This window comes from Capricornis sumatraensis, chromosome 5 (assembly GCF_032405125.1).
Source record: "Capricornis sumatraensis isolate serow.1 chromosome 5, serow.2, whole genome shotgun sequence".
Classification (NCBI taxonomy): domain Eukaryota; kingdom Metazoa; phylum Chordata; class Mammalia; order Artiodactyla; family Bovidae; genus Capricornis; species Capricornis sumatraensis.
The window spans coordinates 108,162,900-108,180,447 of NC_091073.1; the positions used below are offsets into that span (position 1 = coordinate 108,162,900).

The 17,548-nt window shown below is 43.5% G+C and overlaps 1 protein-coding gene across 5 annotated transcripts in view; it reads right to left on the reverse strand.

The window, feature by feature from the left end:
- Positions 1–3,485: 3,485 nt before the first annotated feature.
- The window catches only part of SLC37A3 (solute carrier family 37 member 3), a 41,145-nt gene continuing 27,082 nt past the window's right edge, over positions 3,486–17,548 (reverse strand). For 3 of the 5 annotated variants that reach the window (XM_068972790.1, XM_068972791.1, XM_068972788.1), the window contains 6 exons: positions 15,954–16,095; positions 13,446–13,547; positions 12,801–12,848; positions 11,763–11,914; positions 6,758–6,823; positions 3,486–4,786 (listed from right to left, as the gene is read on the reverse strand). In XM_068972790.1, the coding sequence (XP_068828891.1) occupies positions 4,694–4,786; positions 6,758–6,823; positions 11,763–11,914; positions 12,801–12,848; positions 13,446–13,547; positions 15,954–16,095 (603 nt within the window). In that variant the 3' untranslated portion in view covers positions 3,486–4,693. The remainder of the gene's footprint in view (positions 4,787–6,757; positions 6,824–11,762; positions 11,915–12,800; positions 12,849–13,445; positions 13,548–15,953; positions 16,096–17,548) is intronic. The other 2 variants (XM_068972789.1, XM_068972792.1) reach the window with 2 other exon arrangements.

Below are 17,548 nucleotides of genomic sequence, written 5' to 3' on the forward strand. Positions count from 1 at the left end.
TATATATAAAACAGATACTCTGGATAGCACAGGGAAGTCTACCCAATATTTTTTAACAACCTATAAAGGAATAAAATCTGAAAAAGGATACACACACATATAGATATAAAATGGAGTCATTTTGCTGTACACCTGAAACTAATACAACATTGTAAATCAACTATACTTCAATTTAAGTAACCTGGCCATTCACTGCAGGAAGCGGTGTCCTAGTTAAAGCAAGAGGAAGGGCAAGGTGCAGGGTCAGGAAGACACACCCACTAGATGCCCTTTCCACTCTCATTTTCCTTCCACCTTTTCCAACATGATCAACATCTACTCAGCACCAACCATGCGAGAAACTAGGCATTGGGAGAAAACGACCAATAATCTCCTTGGAGAGTCAGATATAAAAATAGGTAAGCAGCTAAGCACCAAGTAAGTAATCTTACGCTCACTACCAAAAAAAGGCGAGACAGTGGATGCTAGTAAGGCTGGCTGGGAAGCTGTTCTTGGACCACATGTTGCTTGGCCAAGACTTGAAGGAAAAGTAAGACTCAGAAAACAGAGAGTTAAAAAGAGGTATTATGGATACAAAGTGTGAATCAACACAAGACGTTAAGCACTACAGTGTGAGTGTATCAGTGAGTACCGAACTGTACACTTAAAATGGTTAAGAGCATACATTTTATGTTACATGTATTCTATCACAGTTAAGCTTTTTTTCATCTAAAAACCAAACCAAAAAACTGGTACTTCCTTACAAAAAAAAAAAAAAGACATAAATACTGCCATTTGTAGCCAACTGATAGATGACTGGGCTTCCCTGGTAGCTCAGCAGTAACGAATCTGCCTGTCAATCCAGGAGACACAGGTTTCCATCCCTGGGTTGGGAAGATCCCCTGGAGAAGGAAATGGCAACCCACTCCAGTATTCTTGCCTGAGAAATCCAATGGACAGAGGAGCCTGGCAGGCTCCAGTCCATGGGGAAGCAAAAGAGTCAGACACAACTTAGCAACTAAACAACAGTTAAGGTGACCAGTCTGATTCTGTAGCAAGTTCGTGTAGAGGGACAGTGGGAGATTCAATAAAGAAATAGACAGAAGCTGGGCTGTGGGAAACCTCGGGCGAACAGGTACACCTGATTCTCTCAACCAAGGTTTCTAACTTTGTGTTCCAAGGATTGGCTTCAAGTTTTGGTCCACGAACACCCTGTAATAAGTCTTTTTTTTCCTCTTTAATAATTTTGCTTTTATTTTTGGCTGTGCTGGGTCTTCATCACTGAGAGGGCTTTTCTCCAGTTGTGAAGCATGGGCTCCGGGGCTCACGGGCCTCTGCGGTCACAGCTCTAGAGCACAGGCTCAATAGTTGTGGCGCACGGGCTTGTCACTCCACGGCATGCGGCACCTCCTGGATCAGGGGTCGAACTAGAGCCTCCTGCATTGGCAGGCAGATTGTTTACCACTGAGCCACCAGGGAAGACCCCTTGTAACAAATCTTGAATGTTTGTTTATAAGTGCATTTTGATCTGGGGAGAGGGTACATGGGTTTTGGATTCTCAAAATGGCTCTGACTTAGGAAAATTTGAAAACCATTCATGAAGGCAATTGGCAGTGTGGTCTGGGTGGGGACAGGATGGGGACTGAGGCTACATAAGTTGAGCTCACTTCCCTTGAGACTTGCTCTTAACTAAACACCAGATAGTATTATGTAAACAGGTGCCATACCTCTCTTTAGGACTTAACAGAGCTATTGTTAGGATCTAAGAACAGCTCTCTGGGAAAGCTGGTGACCCCTATTATAGAAACTAGCAGAAGATGAACAGAGAAGAGAACCCAGTGAAAAAAAAAACAGGCGGTAAGGAGATTCAATACATTCAAATGCCGTAAAAGCCAAAGGAAAAAAAGTCCTGGAGAAGATGAAGGGGTTACCGGCATCAAGTTTAAGAGGAGGATTAAGAAAGGAACGAGAAAAAAAAGATCGCTAAGTTCTATGACATTCCGTTGCACTGTTTCTGTAGTGATACAAAAAAAAAAGGTCAGAAGTTAAGGGTAAGATATCCAAACTAGAATACTTGGGAGAGCAGAGAGGCACTGTTAATTATGACATAATTATGTCAGAGCATCAGACGTAAACCAGGACTGTCCTGGATGAATGGAAATACAGTTAGTTCCCTAGTTGAGGAGGAAGTACAACAGCCAGGAAGGCAGCAGATACCATCTGTTAACTCAAAGGACTTGGTCTTGAAAAGGAAAATAGGACATAAGTCAGAAGAACTAGTCGGGATAAGAAAGGGCTGTGTCAGCTACCTACGTGGGAGATGGGAGGACGTCGAAGGTTGAAAAGGAGAGGGAAGGAGTGGACAAGAACATCTTGTACCCTCTGTCTCGCTGAACATAACACACAAAGGGGTGGGCCCTCAAGACACTTGTGAGTGTTGACCGTGAGGACCATCCTCCAGGAAGCAGCAAAGAAAGCCAGAGTGGAGAGGGGCCCTTCTCCCTTTGAAATGACAAGGAAGGAGAAAGGGCTTCCCAGGTGGTGCTAGTGGCAAAAAAAACCCTGCCTGCCAGCGGAGGTGATGGAAGAGACGTGTGTTCGATCCTTGGGTCGGGAAGATCCCCTGGAGGAGGAAATGGCAACCCACTCCAGTATTCTTGCTTGGAGAATCTCACGGATAGAGGAGCCTGGTGGGCTACAGTCTATGGGGTCACAAAAAAGTCGGACACAACTGAAGCGACTTAGTATCCACAGAAGGAGAACAGAAACCACCACCGTGACCAGAAAAGGCAGGCCAGAGCATCCTGTCAGAGATCGAGGCCTCAGAGAACGCTTTTCCAAACTACCTTCATGATGGCCTTTTCCTCAAGGGAAAAACAGTAAGAACATGAGGTCAACTCTTACGAGTTCTTTAAAGCTAATCCGCACGTAGACTGCCAGAACCAGAACAATAGGCAATCTACCCGTAGTGCAAGATATAATTCATTCAATGCCAAGGAGTTATTTTATTTATAATTTCATTGCAGGTACAGCTTGGGGGCTACAGAGAGGTCAGAGGAACACTCGTCCAGCTAAGTTTAAACTGGGGCAAGAAAACAATGGTTGGTGTCAGGATACGAAGGTGTGACCACACTGATTACATGGCAGGGGAGAGGAAATTCTCTCAGCCAAAGGTCACCAAGAGGCTAAATAACCAAAACGGGCTTCATCCACAGATGATTCTTAAACTACAGCTAGAAAACTCATCCAAACTCAGCACAGGCTTGCACAAAGAAGGGGAGGCTTTTTCAGAGGGCAGCAGACATAGGCCTGTACAATCCAGCAGTCCGGTGGGGTCAGTGGCTGGTCAGCAGGGGACACTCAGGAGCATGAACTCTCCAGGCATGAGTCACATTCTACAATGCGGAGCTCAGAGTATAAAGAAAATAACCAGACGGACAGATATTTATTATAAAAGTCAATTTATTTTCCCTTTCTGTGTTTCAAAAGTTTCCCTTTCTGTCAGTAATGAGCAGTTAACTGATTGGAAGTCTGCTTGATTAAATAACATTAACAAGTTCATAAACACACATTTGAGAGTATAAAGCAAGAGGTTGAAAATTTTCCCCTAACTCCATGTAAATTAGGCAGCCCTCAAAATTGCACATTTTTCGCCTGCTCACTTTCATAATTTAAAATATATATACAGGATGACCTTAAAATATTGATAATTAGTATAGAATTCACAGCCTTGAAGATGTATATTCTACAAACATCTAAAGAATAGATATCTAGATACCTCTCAGGCCCTAGTAATCCATTGTGATTCAACATCATGTACTTCATGCATAGAAGGCCAAATGGTCTTTCCTTTTTCTCTAATTCTAGTCTTCTGCTGAGGTAACGCAAGGAACCCGGGTATGACAGAGACCAAGCCTCTGAAAATAGGGCTAAGCCAACTGGCTTCCTAGTGGATCCTAAAAAGTTCCCAGAGAACAAGCCTGGGATTGAGTACTTCGGTTATAAATTACATCCTGGAATGTTCACAACTGAGGTACCTCATGGTCCTTGACAGGAAGCCAAAAGACTTTCAGGAGTTGAAGGTAATTCTGAACGAAGGTGGAGGAGAACAGCTGACAATCACTGGAAGATATTTCTGCTTCCGGAGCTGATCGACTTCAGAGCAGACACAAAGTAACTGAGCCACTCGGCACGTAGTGTGACTTTTCCCACTTAGAGTTTAACTAAGGGATTCTCTGTCCAAGACAGGCTTACGCTGGATCCAGCTGGAGTGCTGTACCAGGAAGTGATGCTTCAGAGATGAGCTGCTCTCTGTAAACTCATGACCGAAGCCAAATGCAACGATCCTTTCTATTCATGGAGCGTGTCATTGCTACAAACCAGGCACGACCGCCTCGTGGTCACTCAGCTTTCCAGACAAGGGTCCAAGTTCAATAAAGCATTTACGGTTAAAAGGATGAACCTCCACAGGCCAACAGAGTTGCTGGCAGATTCACAGGCCATTCGGTACATTCACGGAACAACAGCGATAAATAAAAACCATTAATTCCTGTAGTGTAGAAAAAACCACCCAGCCTTCAACTGGTCAGCATCTCCGGGGGCTGACACTGCTGAAAGAGGCCCGACAATCTGAGGTTATGTTGGAGTTAAGACAAACCCAAAATAGGGTGAATTAAAAGAAGTAAGAGTCCGGACGTTCTTTTGTGGACACCAGTCACTCACTCAATACGCGAGTTTGTCGTCTTTGCATAAGAGAGCATGCTTCCCTCACTATTAATGGTGAAATAAACAGAACTGTGCAACTTGTCTGTGAAGAGAAAAAGAGCATTAAATGTGCAGTGATAATTTAATTCTGTTAGCGCTTCATCGTTTGAACATAATAAGGAATCTGGACTACATTCTTTTTGACTTAGTATAAAGATAACTCAATCTTTAATGAAACAGAAAATGATTTTGAAAATTACAGTTACTGTAAAAAAATACTTAATGTAACATTACAGTCTCCTCAAAAAAAGAACCTAATGAAATAATTTGCTATAAGTAGAGCAGAGAATTGATACTGGAACTCAGATTTCAAACAGCGTTTCTTCCTACAGATTCCGTTTTCCATGACAATTTCTGGTATGATCAGACCAGCAGGTACATCAGGAGATATCTCCCTCTGCTTAGGGCGGATATCAGAAGAGGAACACAAGAGTTATAGGGCCCAGCCTTTAGGAGCCAGAAACCAGTGAAGCTAACGGAAGCATCCTTTGTGATAGCAGAGAACATAAGCCTTAAGGCTGCTCCAGGGGATTCCAGGTGCTGAGCTGTCTCCAAGGCCCTTTGGACAAGGCTGGAGGACAATGTCTGGACTTGGGCGATGGAGGCTGCCTCCAATTAGGATACTCTCAACTGAGGGGAAGGATACTAAATACACCCTCTGGTGCATGAAGCTGTCACCAGACTCTCAAGTGGACCAGTCTCGAGCACTGTCTCAATAACATGGTAAAAACATGTCACGTGCTTATTCAACAGAGAGCAATGTTTTAAAAGCACAAGGCCTTATTTTGTATTGGCTGTTTCCCAGAAAATACAGAGTTCCAGCGAAGAATATCTAAGGTACAACAGATATTTTCTCAAGAGACTCAAGGTTCATTTTAGAACTTGCACGCCACAGTGTTAATTATAGTAATGCTTCTTTTTTAACCCTATGTGGTTTGGCATACACATTTCCTTCAGAATTCCCAAATTATATTTAGTGACAGAGAGTACCCTGGAAGAGTACCCTGACTAACAGTTGCGGAGGTAAGTCTCTCATCATTTTTTCTGGAATCATGAATGACAATACTCATTAGACTCAGGTCAAGGGCAAACGTAACAGCCCTTTCCTTCCTTGAAAAATGAATGTGTCTTTTAGAATAGTAAGATGCTATTTTTCACAAAAGAATCTTTAAAAGCAGTCAGCAGTGTTGCTGGCTTAAGAAGTGATTTAACCTAACTGCAAGAAGAAATGAACTACCAACACATCCGACAACACGGATGAACTGCAAAATGAGTATGCTGACTGCAGCAGGCTGACAAAACATGGAGTGTATGATTCCATGTGTATGAAGCGCAAGAAGATGCAGAGCAGTCTACAGCAACAGCAGAGCGGACCAGCAGTTGCCTGGTGGAGAGAGGTGGCATGGCGAAGAGAAGTGGGACACAGGCATGACACAGGGGCCGTGAGGGAACTTTTGGGAGTGACGGACACTTCCTGCCCTGATCTGGAGAATGTTTTCACAGGTGTGCATGGACATATGTTAAACCTTCCGGAATTTTATATCTCAAATGCATGCCATTTGTTTTAAGCCAATTATTCAACAACAAAAAAGACTACTTTGAATGTTAAAACAAACAAACAAACTAAAAAAAAACAGTGATTTAAGTAAATGTTTTGAACTCATTTAATTTAAAAACTACTAGCTAAAGACTGCCCTGTTGGACTAGTGGTTAAGAATTCACCAGCCAGTAGAGGGGACACAGGTTCGATCCCTGATCTGGGATCCTACATGATGCGGAGAAAAGGGCTGGGCACCAGAACTACTGAGCTTGTGCTCTGCAACAAAGGAAGCCACCGCAATGAGATGCCCACGCACCACAACAAAGAGGAGCTCCTGCTCACCTCAACTAAAGAAAGCCCACGCAGCAGAAGACCCAGCACAGCCAAAGATAAATAATAAAATAAATACGTAAATCTTAAGGGAAAAAAACTACTAGTTTATAAAAAAAAAAAGACGAGGAGGCACATACTTACCATAAGAATGAAAAAGTAGAAAACCCACATCCATCCCAGGTTGTCCTGGATCAAAGACACCAAATACTAAAAGGGAAAAAAAGAAATCACAATATAATCTTTTATAAATTAATAAAATGAAGTGGCTAAAAAGTAGATGAAACATGGCTCTTCTAGAAAATGAGAAAGGAGTCAGGGTGTGTATAACGTTTCGCAGTTTGTAGCGCTCCTGCACATGCGTGCTCCTAGTTAAGCTTTACTGACAGCCTTCGTTTGGTAAGCTGGCAGAATCCAAATAAAAAATGGAATGGAAAGCCTAAGTCCAAGAGGTCTATATCTTTTTCACTTTGCTATTAAGAGAGAATGATGAACAACCTCAAGCCACTTCTGTTTAATCATCGCTTCTTCCAGTGAAAGGTACTGTAACTGATGCTTTTAAAAATACTTCATCTTTTAAGTATACCACTCATTTTTCATACACTATTTGCTCACAGGATTACTGCATGACTTTGACACTCTATAGCATATTCTTTTATTTTCAATTACTAAAAAGTACCCAGTAGCTTTTAACCCATTTTCTTTTTTAAAATTATGGTAAAATACATATAACATACAACTTGCCATTTTAGCAAACTTTCATTGTACATACAACTCAGCAGCACCAAATACATTCATGTCTTTGCACAATCATCACCATTACCTATTTTCAAACTTTTTCATCACCCCAAACAGAATCTGTGCACCTATGAACTCTCTGCAAGAACTCTCCATGGCCCGTCTCCTCAGCCCCTGACAAACTCTAATCTGCTTTCTATTCCTATGAATTTGCCCATTCTAGATATTTTATGTTAAGTAGAATCACCCAATATCTGTCCTTTTGTGTGCAGCTGATTTCACTCAACACAGTGTTGTTAAGGTTCATTCACGTAGCACACATCAGAACTCCACTCCTTTTTATGGCTGAATAACATTCCACTGCATAGATATACCACGGTCTGTTTATCTATTCATCTATCCATGGACATTTTAGTTGTTTCCACCTTGTGGCTATTATGAATAATGCTGCAATGAATAATGGCAAACAAATAACTGAAACTGTCTTTAAGTCTTCGGAGTACAGCTTACCTGGAGTGGAACTGCTGGGTCATGTGTTAATGTTTGCCTTTTTGAGAAACCATCATAGCATTTTCTACAACAGCTGTGTGGTTTTACATTCCTACCAGCACTGTATGGAATTTCTCCACATCCTCACCAGTACTTACTACTTTGTTCTACTTTGCTTTAATTACAGACATCCTAATTCGGTGTGAAGTGGTAGTTCATGTTTCTCCTTTGCATTTCCCTAAGAGACTAAGGATGCTAAGAATCTTTTCAGGGGTTCACTGACCATTGGTACACATCTGTCATAAGGAGTTGTCCCTATGTTTTCTTCTAAGGGTTTTATTAATTCTTATTAAGAGGTTTATTAGCTCTTAAAGTTAGGTATGTGATTCATTTTGAGTTAATTCTTGTACATAATGTAAGGTAAGGGTCCAAATTCATTATTCTGCAATGTGTACATCCAGCTTTCCCAGCACCTTTCGGTGAAGAAACCACTCTTTCCCCAATGAATGGTCTTGGTACCCTTCTCAAAACTCAGCTGACCACCAACATGATCATTTAACCCATGTTCTTTGATCACATTATTAGTAAAATTTTTAAGTGGGAGAAATTAAAGGAGATTTAATTTAGCATGAGTGATTTAGCATGGATGGCCTCATGGAAAACAAAAAAGCTGAGGTGTAATCACCCCTCAGAGGAAGCACAGTGGCCCTCCAAACTCTCTGAATGCTACTTTATCTTTTAAATAGCTTTACCGACATACAATTTACATAATACTAAACTCATATCACTCAATGGATTTTAGTATACTTACAGAGTTGTGCAACCATCACCATAATCTAATTTGAGACCATCTTCATCACCCCAAGAGAAACCCATTAGGAATTACTCTCCAGACCCACCCAACCCAAAGCAACCACTAATCTAATTTCTTTCTCTATAGATTAGCCTATTCCGGGTATCTCATATGAATGAAATCACATAAATAGGTGGTCTTTGGTGACTAGCTCCTTTTACTTAGCATAATAGAGTTGAAGTTCATCCATACTGTAGCATCTATCTAACCTTTATTTCTCTTGAACTGCCAAATAATACTCCATTAGATGGCTGGATGGCATCAGCGACTCAATGCACATGAGTTTGGGTGAACTCCGGGAGTTGGTGATGGACAGGGAAGCCTGGCATGCTGCAAGTCATGGGGTCACAAAGAGTCGGACACGACTGAGCGACTGAACTGAACTGATATGAATATATCATATTTTACTTATCCATTCATCAGTTGATGGACGTAAGGATGTTTCTACTTCTTAGCTATTATAAATAATCATTTGCTGTGAAACACATTTCTGTAAAAATGTTTATGTGGACATTTGTTCTCATCTCTCTTGGGAAAACACTGCAGTTTAACCTACTGAACCCCTGTTGTGTGTCAAACATATTAAGCATTGGGAATGCAAAGAGGAAGGACACAGCACGGTTCTATCCTCAAGGAAGGCAGAGTCTGATACAGGGGATCAATCAGCCAGTCAGTGTGAAACACTGCGGCAACTGTTCTACCACAGGCGTGCACCAACTGCTGTGGAAACCAGCAGGAGAAAGCAGTATTTTTCTTGGGAAGTCAAGGAAAGGCTGGGAGAACAAAGCTATTCAACGTGAATCAGGCGAGTGCTAGGGACCAAGTTTACAGAATTTTTGTTTTCATTTTGGCCATACTGTGCGGCATGTGGGATCTTAGTTCTCTGACCAGGTACTGAACCTGTGCCCCCTGCAGTGGAAGTGAGGAGTCTTAACCACTGGACCACCCGGGAGAGTGTGAAGTTTTTAACATTAAGTCATGAAGTTTGGGGTTTTATACCTCAAACAGTAAGAAATCATTTAAAACTCAACACACCAGGGGAATAAGTAAAGCAAACAATGATTTACTCCTGATTCTGCTTCTAAAACCGTGAAAGTCAGTCTAACGCTGACCCCGAGTTCCTAGTTAGGGATCTTAAGACTAGCAGGCATTCTAATTAAAAAGAAACTCCTTGAAATGTTCATTACAATCCATCCATCTGATTAATGAAGAAAACATCAGCTAAGAAGGAAAATCTAAAATACAGTCATTTCAGAAAAGGATGCCCAATACCCTTCATACAAAGACATCTGAACGGGTGGCCAGTAGCATTTTTTAGCTCCTACTCCAGAGCATAGCAAGAAAACAAAGTCCTCCTACCTTTGCTAAGTTTTCTTTCTTCCCTTTAGTTCCATAATCAAATAAGCTAACACCCTGATCCTATAAATCATTCTTTCTACAACCATTCAACAAGTACCTGAGCATCTCATGTGTGCCAGGCACCCTTCCTAGGACTGGGGTGACAGAGAAACCCAAAACACTGCCCTCGTGAAGCTCATCTTAGTGGGAGAGACAGACAGTAACAAATAAACACGCACTACATGACCAGGGAGAGGTGTGCGTTCCGTTGGTGTATCTCCTGCAATGGGTTTCCCAGCCGGCTCAGTGGTAAAGAATCCACCTGCCAGTGCAAGAGATGCGGGTTCAATCCCTGAGTTGGGAAGATCCCCTGGAGAAGGAAATGGCAACCTGCTCCAGTATTTTTGCCTGGGAAATTCTATAGATAGAGGAGCCTGGTGGGCTACAATCCACGGGGGTCACAAAAAGCCAGACACAACTAAACAACAACAATCTCCAGCAACATCTGCTCTTGTATTAACCACTCATGATCAGATACCAGTGGTCCAACCCCATTAAGCAAGCAAAGCATCAATCTTCAAGGCCATCTAATGACCTCAGTGTCAAAACTACAAGCCTTTTTCCTTCCATTCTCTTTCTCCTGACCTCTCTTCATTTATGATCTGAGTAACACCCCCCCACCCCTCAAATTCTGGCTTCCTGTTTCTGTGACCACTGGGCATCCTCTGAGGTTTTGCCCATATTTTCTTTCCCCATTAAACATCACACCACTGCCATAGTTTCAGATATTTTATCCATGCAGTTGATTCTCAAATCTACATTTTACAAAATTAGCACTCAATTACTGAGAGTGGTATACCCCAGGAGACACAAATACTCATGACTGTCCCAGAGAAACAATGCCTTTCTGAAGCTGAACGAAAGAAAGAAAGATCAATTAGAATGCTTCTGACAAGGACTTCCCTGGCAGTCCAGTGGTTAAGACGCTTCCAATGTAGGGGGTGCAGGTTTGACACCCAGTTGGGGAACTAAGATCCCACACACTGTGCAGCACAGCGAAAAAAAAAGAGACAACAGTTCTGACTACCTACAGTAGGCCACTCTTAACCTAGAAGATCTCAAACTTTATCGAGTACACAGGACTCACCAGGATGGCTTGTTGAAATACAGATCCCCAGGCCCTCATTCAGCGAGTCCACAGTAAGCTAACTGTTCTGTACTTTAATGAGTTCCCAGATTGATTCTGACATAAGACATTTATGAACTGTCTTTTGAAACACAGTTGTAGGAAGCAGAGGAAGCATCTCAGGGAAGCCGCAGGGTCCATGGCAATTTCTGGCGGGAATGTGTGGGAAGAATGTGTGTATGTCTGTGTTTGGAGGGTGGGAGAGCTGGGGCCTGTGTGTCAAGCGCCGGGTAATGAGAAGCATGGGTCTCCTGGCCTCCCTGAAGTGCCAAGTTCAGGCTGGAAGAGGAGGCGGTGGGCAGCAGGGACTGAAGGAACTGTCTTACTAAGTGTTCACTTCTTTCTAGACAGGAAGAATCTGAAGGTAAAAGTGGAGGGGACGAACTGATAAATGTCGAGGGGCCTTCCATGTTAGGTCACTAAGAACCCAAGGCTTTTAGTACGGTGTACTACAGCACGAGAGCGCCACCTACCGTGGCCCTGCAGGCGGGGGTAGGCCCTCCCACCGCTAAACACTCCCTGTCCAGCCCTCCCTGCCCTCTCACCTGGCCCACCGCAGCTCCAATGCTCCCGGTTCCATCAACGATCCCAGTGACGGTCGCCAAAGCCTCACTGCTCCCTTGGATCAGCTCCTGACGACCCAGGTCCGCAGAAATAGCAGAGCTAATCATATTAGAAGGTCCACCAATAAAGAATCCTAAAGTCAGAAACAGAACAGGTTGTTAAGTATTAAGACACTACTCGTAACAACGCGTTAGGAATCTATTGAGAATTACATAAACTCTAATCCCAATACTCTAACTGGTATGTTGGAGAGAAACAGAAAGAAGGGGACAAAATTACCTGTAAAAATGTTAGCATCCACTTTCCTCTAGAAAACAGAGTGAACACAGACCTCTCTAATCCGGTGAAGTGTGCATTCACTGACAACTGTATGCATTGGTTTATCAAATTCTATTATGGCAGAGATGAGTCAGAATATCTGAATACCCAAATTCAACCAAACAGTGAGAAAGAGAGAGAGAGGAGAAAAAGCGATTTAAACAGTGCAAGGGGTTCCATCTGCCACTGTTCTTGGTGAGGCTGTCACAGGAATGAGCACGGTCAGGGCCGAGAGTCTCACAGAGCAGCAGCAGCTTCAACTATCCCATGAGCTCAAATTTAATAGGAGTTTTTCTGTAACATGGTCTCTAACAGCGCTCAACTGATTCATCTGGGGTTCAAGGGAAAAAATACTGACCAATTCCAACACAGGAGGAAAAACCAGCTATACTGGACTTTTTGAAAGTTGGTGAACTGGTTTCCAGTGGGGCATTCTTCCTACACCACTTCCGGGAGTGATATGACCGGGTGTGGGCTGCAATCAAAAATCGGAGGAAATCTCTAAGGGACGGCTTCCGCCACATCAGGACTGAGGCGGTCACATGAGAGCAGAGAAGCAGGATCTGGGGGACGCATCTTTCCTTTACCACCTGAGTTTTCTATAATTAAGGCTTCAGAATAGCTCAGCTTGAAGGAGCAGTTTCCTTTTTCCCTTTTTATTTACAGAGGAACAAGACAGTGAAATGGAGTCCGTGCCGTACCTGTGACAGCCATCAGAAGCGCATTGATGGACTTGTCGTTTGGAGAACCTGCAAGGAAAGACAGGCACGGGGTGATGATGTGAGGAGCGCAGTACGTGTGTCTCCACCCAACAGTACACACAGGCCTGGATTCCCATGACCTCACAGATCTCCCCGAGATAGCAAGCGGATACAGCTCCATCACCACCTCTCCCGACTTTTATTTGTAATGTCTGCCTCTGGCTGGTGCTCAAGCTACTGTGACTTCTAAAAGCTACAGGAAAACTCCTATCTCAGCAGCATCTTAAGGGACAGATACCAAACCTACTAATTACCATCTTTCCTCTTTTGAAATCTTGTCCCTTTTATTGTTTTATTGGCTCTAATGCTGCACCGCTGGAGCCTACCCTTGGACAAAGCATATACACTCCCAAGCAAGCTTTTAAACAAACCGACAAAGCACAAGAGATGCCAGTTTCCTCCCCAATGCAAATAAAACTACGTAATGATACTTTTACCACTGTTCACAGAACAATACAAAGATCCCATTTATGCCCTGGCGGCTGGTCTCAACCACCTCCCCAGGGCTGATCACTGACTCGAGGCAAGTAAATGCCTTAGTCCTAAGAGATGAGGCAAACAGTTTAACTGCAAGGAAATACTCACGACTGTATCCAACCAGGGACCCGATGGCCAGAAGCAGACTGAGAGCTAACACCGGCGCTCTCTTCTGTAACATGTCGGAGATGAAGCCTTGCAGCGTTCCACCTTCCAGCACAAAGAGGTGCAGCCCAGTCAGCATCTCGAAATTAGCTTAGTTACCTGACTCTTGCTTACCACGTACCCTCCACCCGCCGGCAAGATCCTAACACTGGTCTATCCAACAAGACAGCCGACTCTCCTAAAAAAAATCTCCTCCATAATTTGCTTTTAGAAAGATCACCTATCAACTCACATGATGGCAGATGGGGACAGACACCACCAGTCAGACACCAAAATCAGGAAAAATTATCAGACCCACCCTCACTCTTCCTTGCTGTTTTCCCTTCTCCAATCAGCTGTGAAGTCTTTTCTTGCCTTTTTTTTCCCCCCTGCTTTTTATTTGAAAGATAATTAATGAGACTCTGTGTGTCACAGGTTATGAGTGGTGAACATAAATATTCACTAAAATTAAATGCAGCAATTATGGTTTGGCAAAAACTAATAGGTCAAGATGTTTAAAATAAGTTAACGTGGAGGACTTCCCTGGAGGCCCAGTGGCTAAGACTCTGCAATCCAATGCGGGTGGCCCAAATTCAATCCCTGGTCAGGGAACCAGATCCCCACATGCCGCAACTGAAGAGTCTGCATGTGGCAGCTAAAGAGCTGGAATACCACAATGAAGACTGAAGATCTCGAGGGCTACAACTAAGAGCCAGCGCAGCCAAATAAATAAACAGTTAAAAAAAAGAAGAAGAAGAAGAAGAGGTGATGTGGATCCTTGAAGCAACACAGTCACATTCAGATACAGTCCTGTTTGGAATCTCGGGGCATTGGGACATCTGGTACACCCTCATCAGAATCTGTTCAGGACACAGAAGTATGTCCAAGTCTAAAGGCAGCATCCTCACCTTTGGCTCTAAGAATGAGGGCGCACAAGTTCAGATACAATAACAGCATATCACCTAAGGATACAGTGTGTTTTCATGCGCTCAGGGCAGTTTAGTCTGTCCACAGATCTAAATGTAAAGACAGGCTACCAAGGTTCTGCCACAGTCATGTAGGTGGTGCCCACTACCGTGCGTTCTGTACATCCATCTGGTTTTGAAGATTCCTACTTCCCTGTTTGGGCTTCCCTGGTGGCTCAGTGGTATAGAACCTGCCTGCCAATGCAGGACACGTGGGTGCAATCCCTGATCCAGAAAGAACTCCTGGAGAAGGAAATGGCAACCCACTCCAGTATCCTTGCCTGGAGAATCCTAAAGACAGAGGAGCCTGGCGGGCTACAGTCCACGGGGTCACAGAGAGTCAGACACAACTGAGTGACGAAACAACAAGTGCCTTGCCTACACTTCCAGCTATAGCAAAAAGTCACTATTAAAATCTGCTGTGGGGCTTCCCTCATGACTCAGTGGTGAAGAATCCGCCTGCCAATTCAGGAGACACAGGTTCGATCCCTGATCTGAGAGGACCCCTCATGCCACGGAACAACTAAGTCCATGTGCCGCAACTACCGAGTCTGTGCTCTACAGCCCGGAGGCTGCCACTGCTGAAGCCCACTGCCCTGGGGCCTGTGCTCCGCAACAAGAGAAGCCACAGCAAGGAGAAGTCTGTGTACCTCAACTAGAAAGCAGCCCCTGTTCTCTGCAACCAGAGGGAAGAAAAAAAACCCGGGCAGCAACGAAGACCCAGCACAGCCAAAAATGATAAATAAATAAAATCAACTTTAAAAGAATGGGACGCACAAGTTCAAACACAGTAACAGCCTAAGGGCACACTGTGCTTTCATATGCGCAGGGCAGTTCAGTCTGTCCACATGTCTAAATGTAAACATTACAGAAAGGCTACCAAGGTTCTGCCACAGCCACGTAGGTGGTACCCAGTAACACGCATGCTGTATATCTGTCTGATTTTAAAGTTTCCCACTTCCTTGTTGATGCTTCCAGCTATAGCAAAAAGTCACTATTAAAGTCTGCTGTGTACAAGGAAGCAAATGCAAAACAAAATAACCCCTGCTATTATTCCTACCTTTATGATCTGACAGTCAGTACACCAAGCTAGTATGTTTCCCTTCTTCGGCTGTGGGTGATAGGTAAATGAACATAACTCGGATCTCTAACATACAATTAGCTTTAGAGCTAAGCGATCCCTGGGAGTATACAAAAGGCTCTTAAAGTATACTTAAAGAGATCAGAGAGAGCAACATCCCAGTGTGTCCCAGGACAAAAGAACTGATCTTGCAACAAAGGACTGAGAAAAAAGAGCTCTATATATCACAGGGCTGCCGCAGGCTGGGTCCTCTTTTCTATGGACTTTTTTTTTTTAAAGAGTCTGGCTATTTACCAGTAGGACAGTTTAGGAAAAAGGGCTGTGGAATAAGTGATAAAACTTTAAATGATGCCAGATTTCATAACCCAATAAAATCTGACTAGTGACTCACTCTTGCTAGAGGAAAAGATGCTTCACTGGCCGTACCTATAATTCCTCCGACGTCGTACCAGATGGACAGCTGGTCAGCTTCGGCCTCCTTCCATCCAAAGTTGTTACTCAGATAAAAGGGCAACCAGAAGAAGAAGGAGTAATTCACTAACTTCAAGCACGCGTAGGCCAGTGAATACTACAAGGAAAACACCCAGCTGTCAGTAAGGAGCGAACAGCACAGTGTAACCACCGCTCTAATACAATTAAACAGCAAAACAAGACAGAAGAGCTGGGGCCACATAGTACCTGGTTTTAAAATTAAATGTTCCTATGAATTCCCATTGCCTGACTTGTCCTAGTCTTCCTCCTCTCTCCCCCCAACTTAGCGTCTAGAAAGGTAGTATAATAAGCCTTGGGATTAAAAACACAGAGGACTACTCCCTAACTGTCCCCACTTTCTTCTCCTTTTAGCGTTCTGGTAGAAGTAACCTGGTATTTTGAACCATAAGGCAGGGCATGGACTCACATTTCTTTATTTAGATAAAGATAAAAGGTATTCATGGCACCGAGGAGCACTAACCATAAGCAAATGAATCCAGTGAACATCACAGCTTTTATTGCAGGTAGTCAACCCTTTCAGGCTCTACTTCCTTCGAAGTTAATATGATGACCAATGCAAAGCAAAGTGACTGGATTCTAGTTCCAAAGGTCTAAGAAAAGCATCAGCATGAAAACTACTTTCATAGGGTAGTTTCTGAAAGCTGAATCAAAAATGAAAGCAGAGGATCATCACGGGCCTTGTGGCTCTAGGTTGAGGAGCAAGAGCTCCCATAACATGGCAGTGGGGCTGAGAAACCTATATTCAACACATTATTACCAGGAAATCCTGACATTCAGCATCAAAGGAAGAGGGGGAGGAGCAGAGAGACTCACTTCAAAGGGTGTCTGGCTAGTATATTCTCTTCCCTGGAGCTGCCACTTATTCCCTAGGTATCACTTGTTTTAAAGGGGCTTTCCTGGCAGGACCGCCGCCCCCTAGAGAGCCAAATCTCAACCACGAGTGCATTTTGTCCAGACAGCCGGCCACAAAGACAAAGGGATTAAGTTCACTAGATTCCCTTTATACCCTGCCCATGGCGGGGAACAATAGCTTGTGAAATACAAAAGGATAGCAAGGGAACGCCACGTTTAGTCACAACAAATCTAAGTCCTGTCTCAGAAATTAAACTCTTACCAGCAGAATATTTTAATAACTACTGTAAAAAAAATAACTAATCATTAGCATAAGAACAGGCCCCCAGGGAACATGCATTTCCCTGTATCTTTTGGTTGAAGAACTGTGGGAACTCGCACTTCGATCTGAACTCACGCTTAAACTTTATCTGTTGCCAAGTGTCAGTTCTCTTAGCCTGGGGTAGGGAGAAGGGGGTGGGTAAGTACAAAATAGGTCAACCAGCAGACTCTGAATCTACTTGAGAGGTTGTATTCATAAAGCATCATTAAACCATAAAATTAAAAAGGTGTTTATTCATAATAACTCGACATTGCAGACTTCAGGGAGGATGGACTGGTAGGCCTTCTATCCACAGGAAGGGGAACTGAGACACAAGGAAGAGGTGAGTAAAGCCACAGACCTCACAGAAACTTAG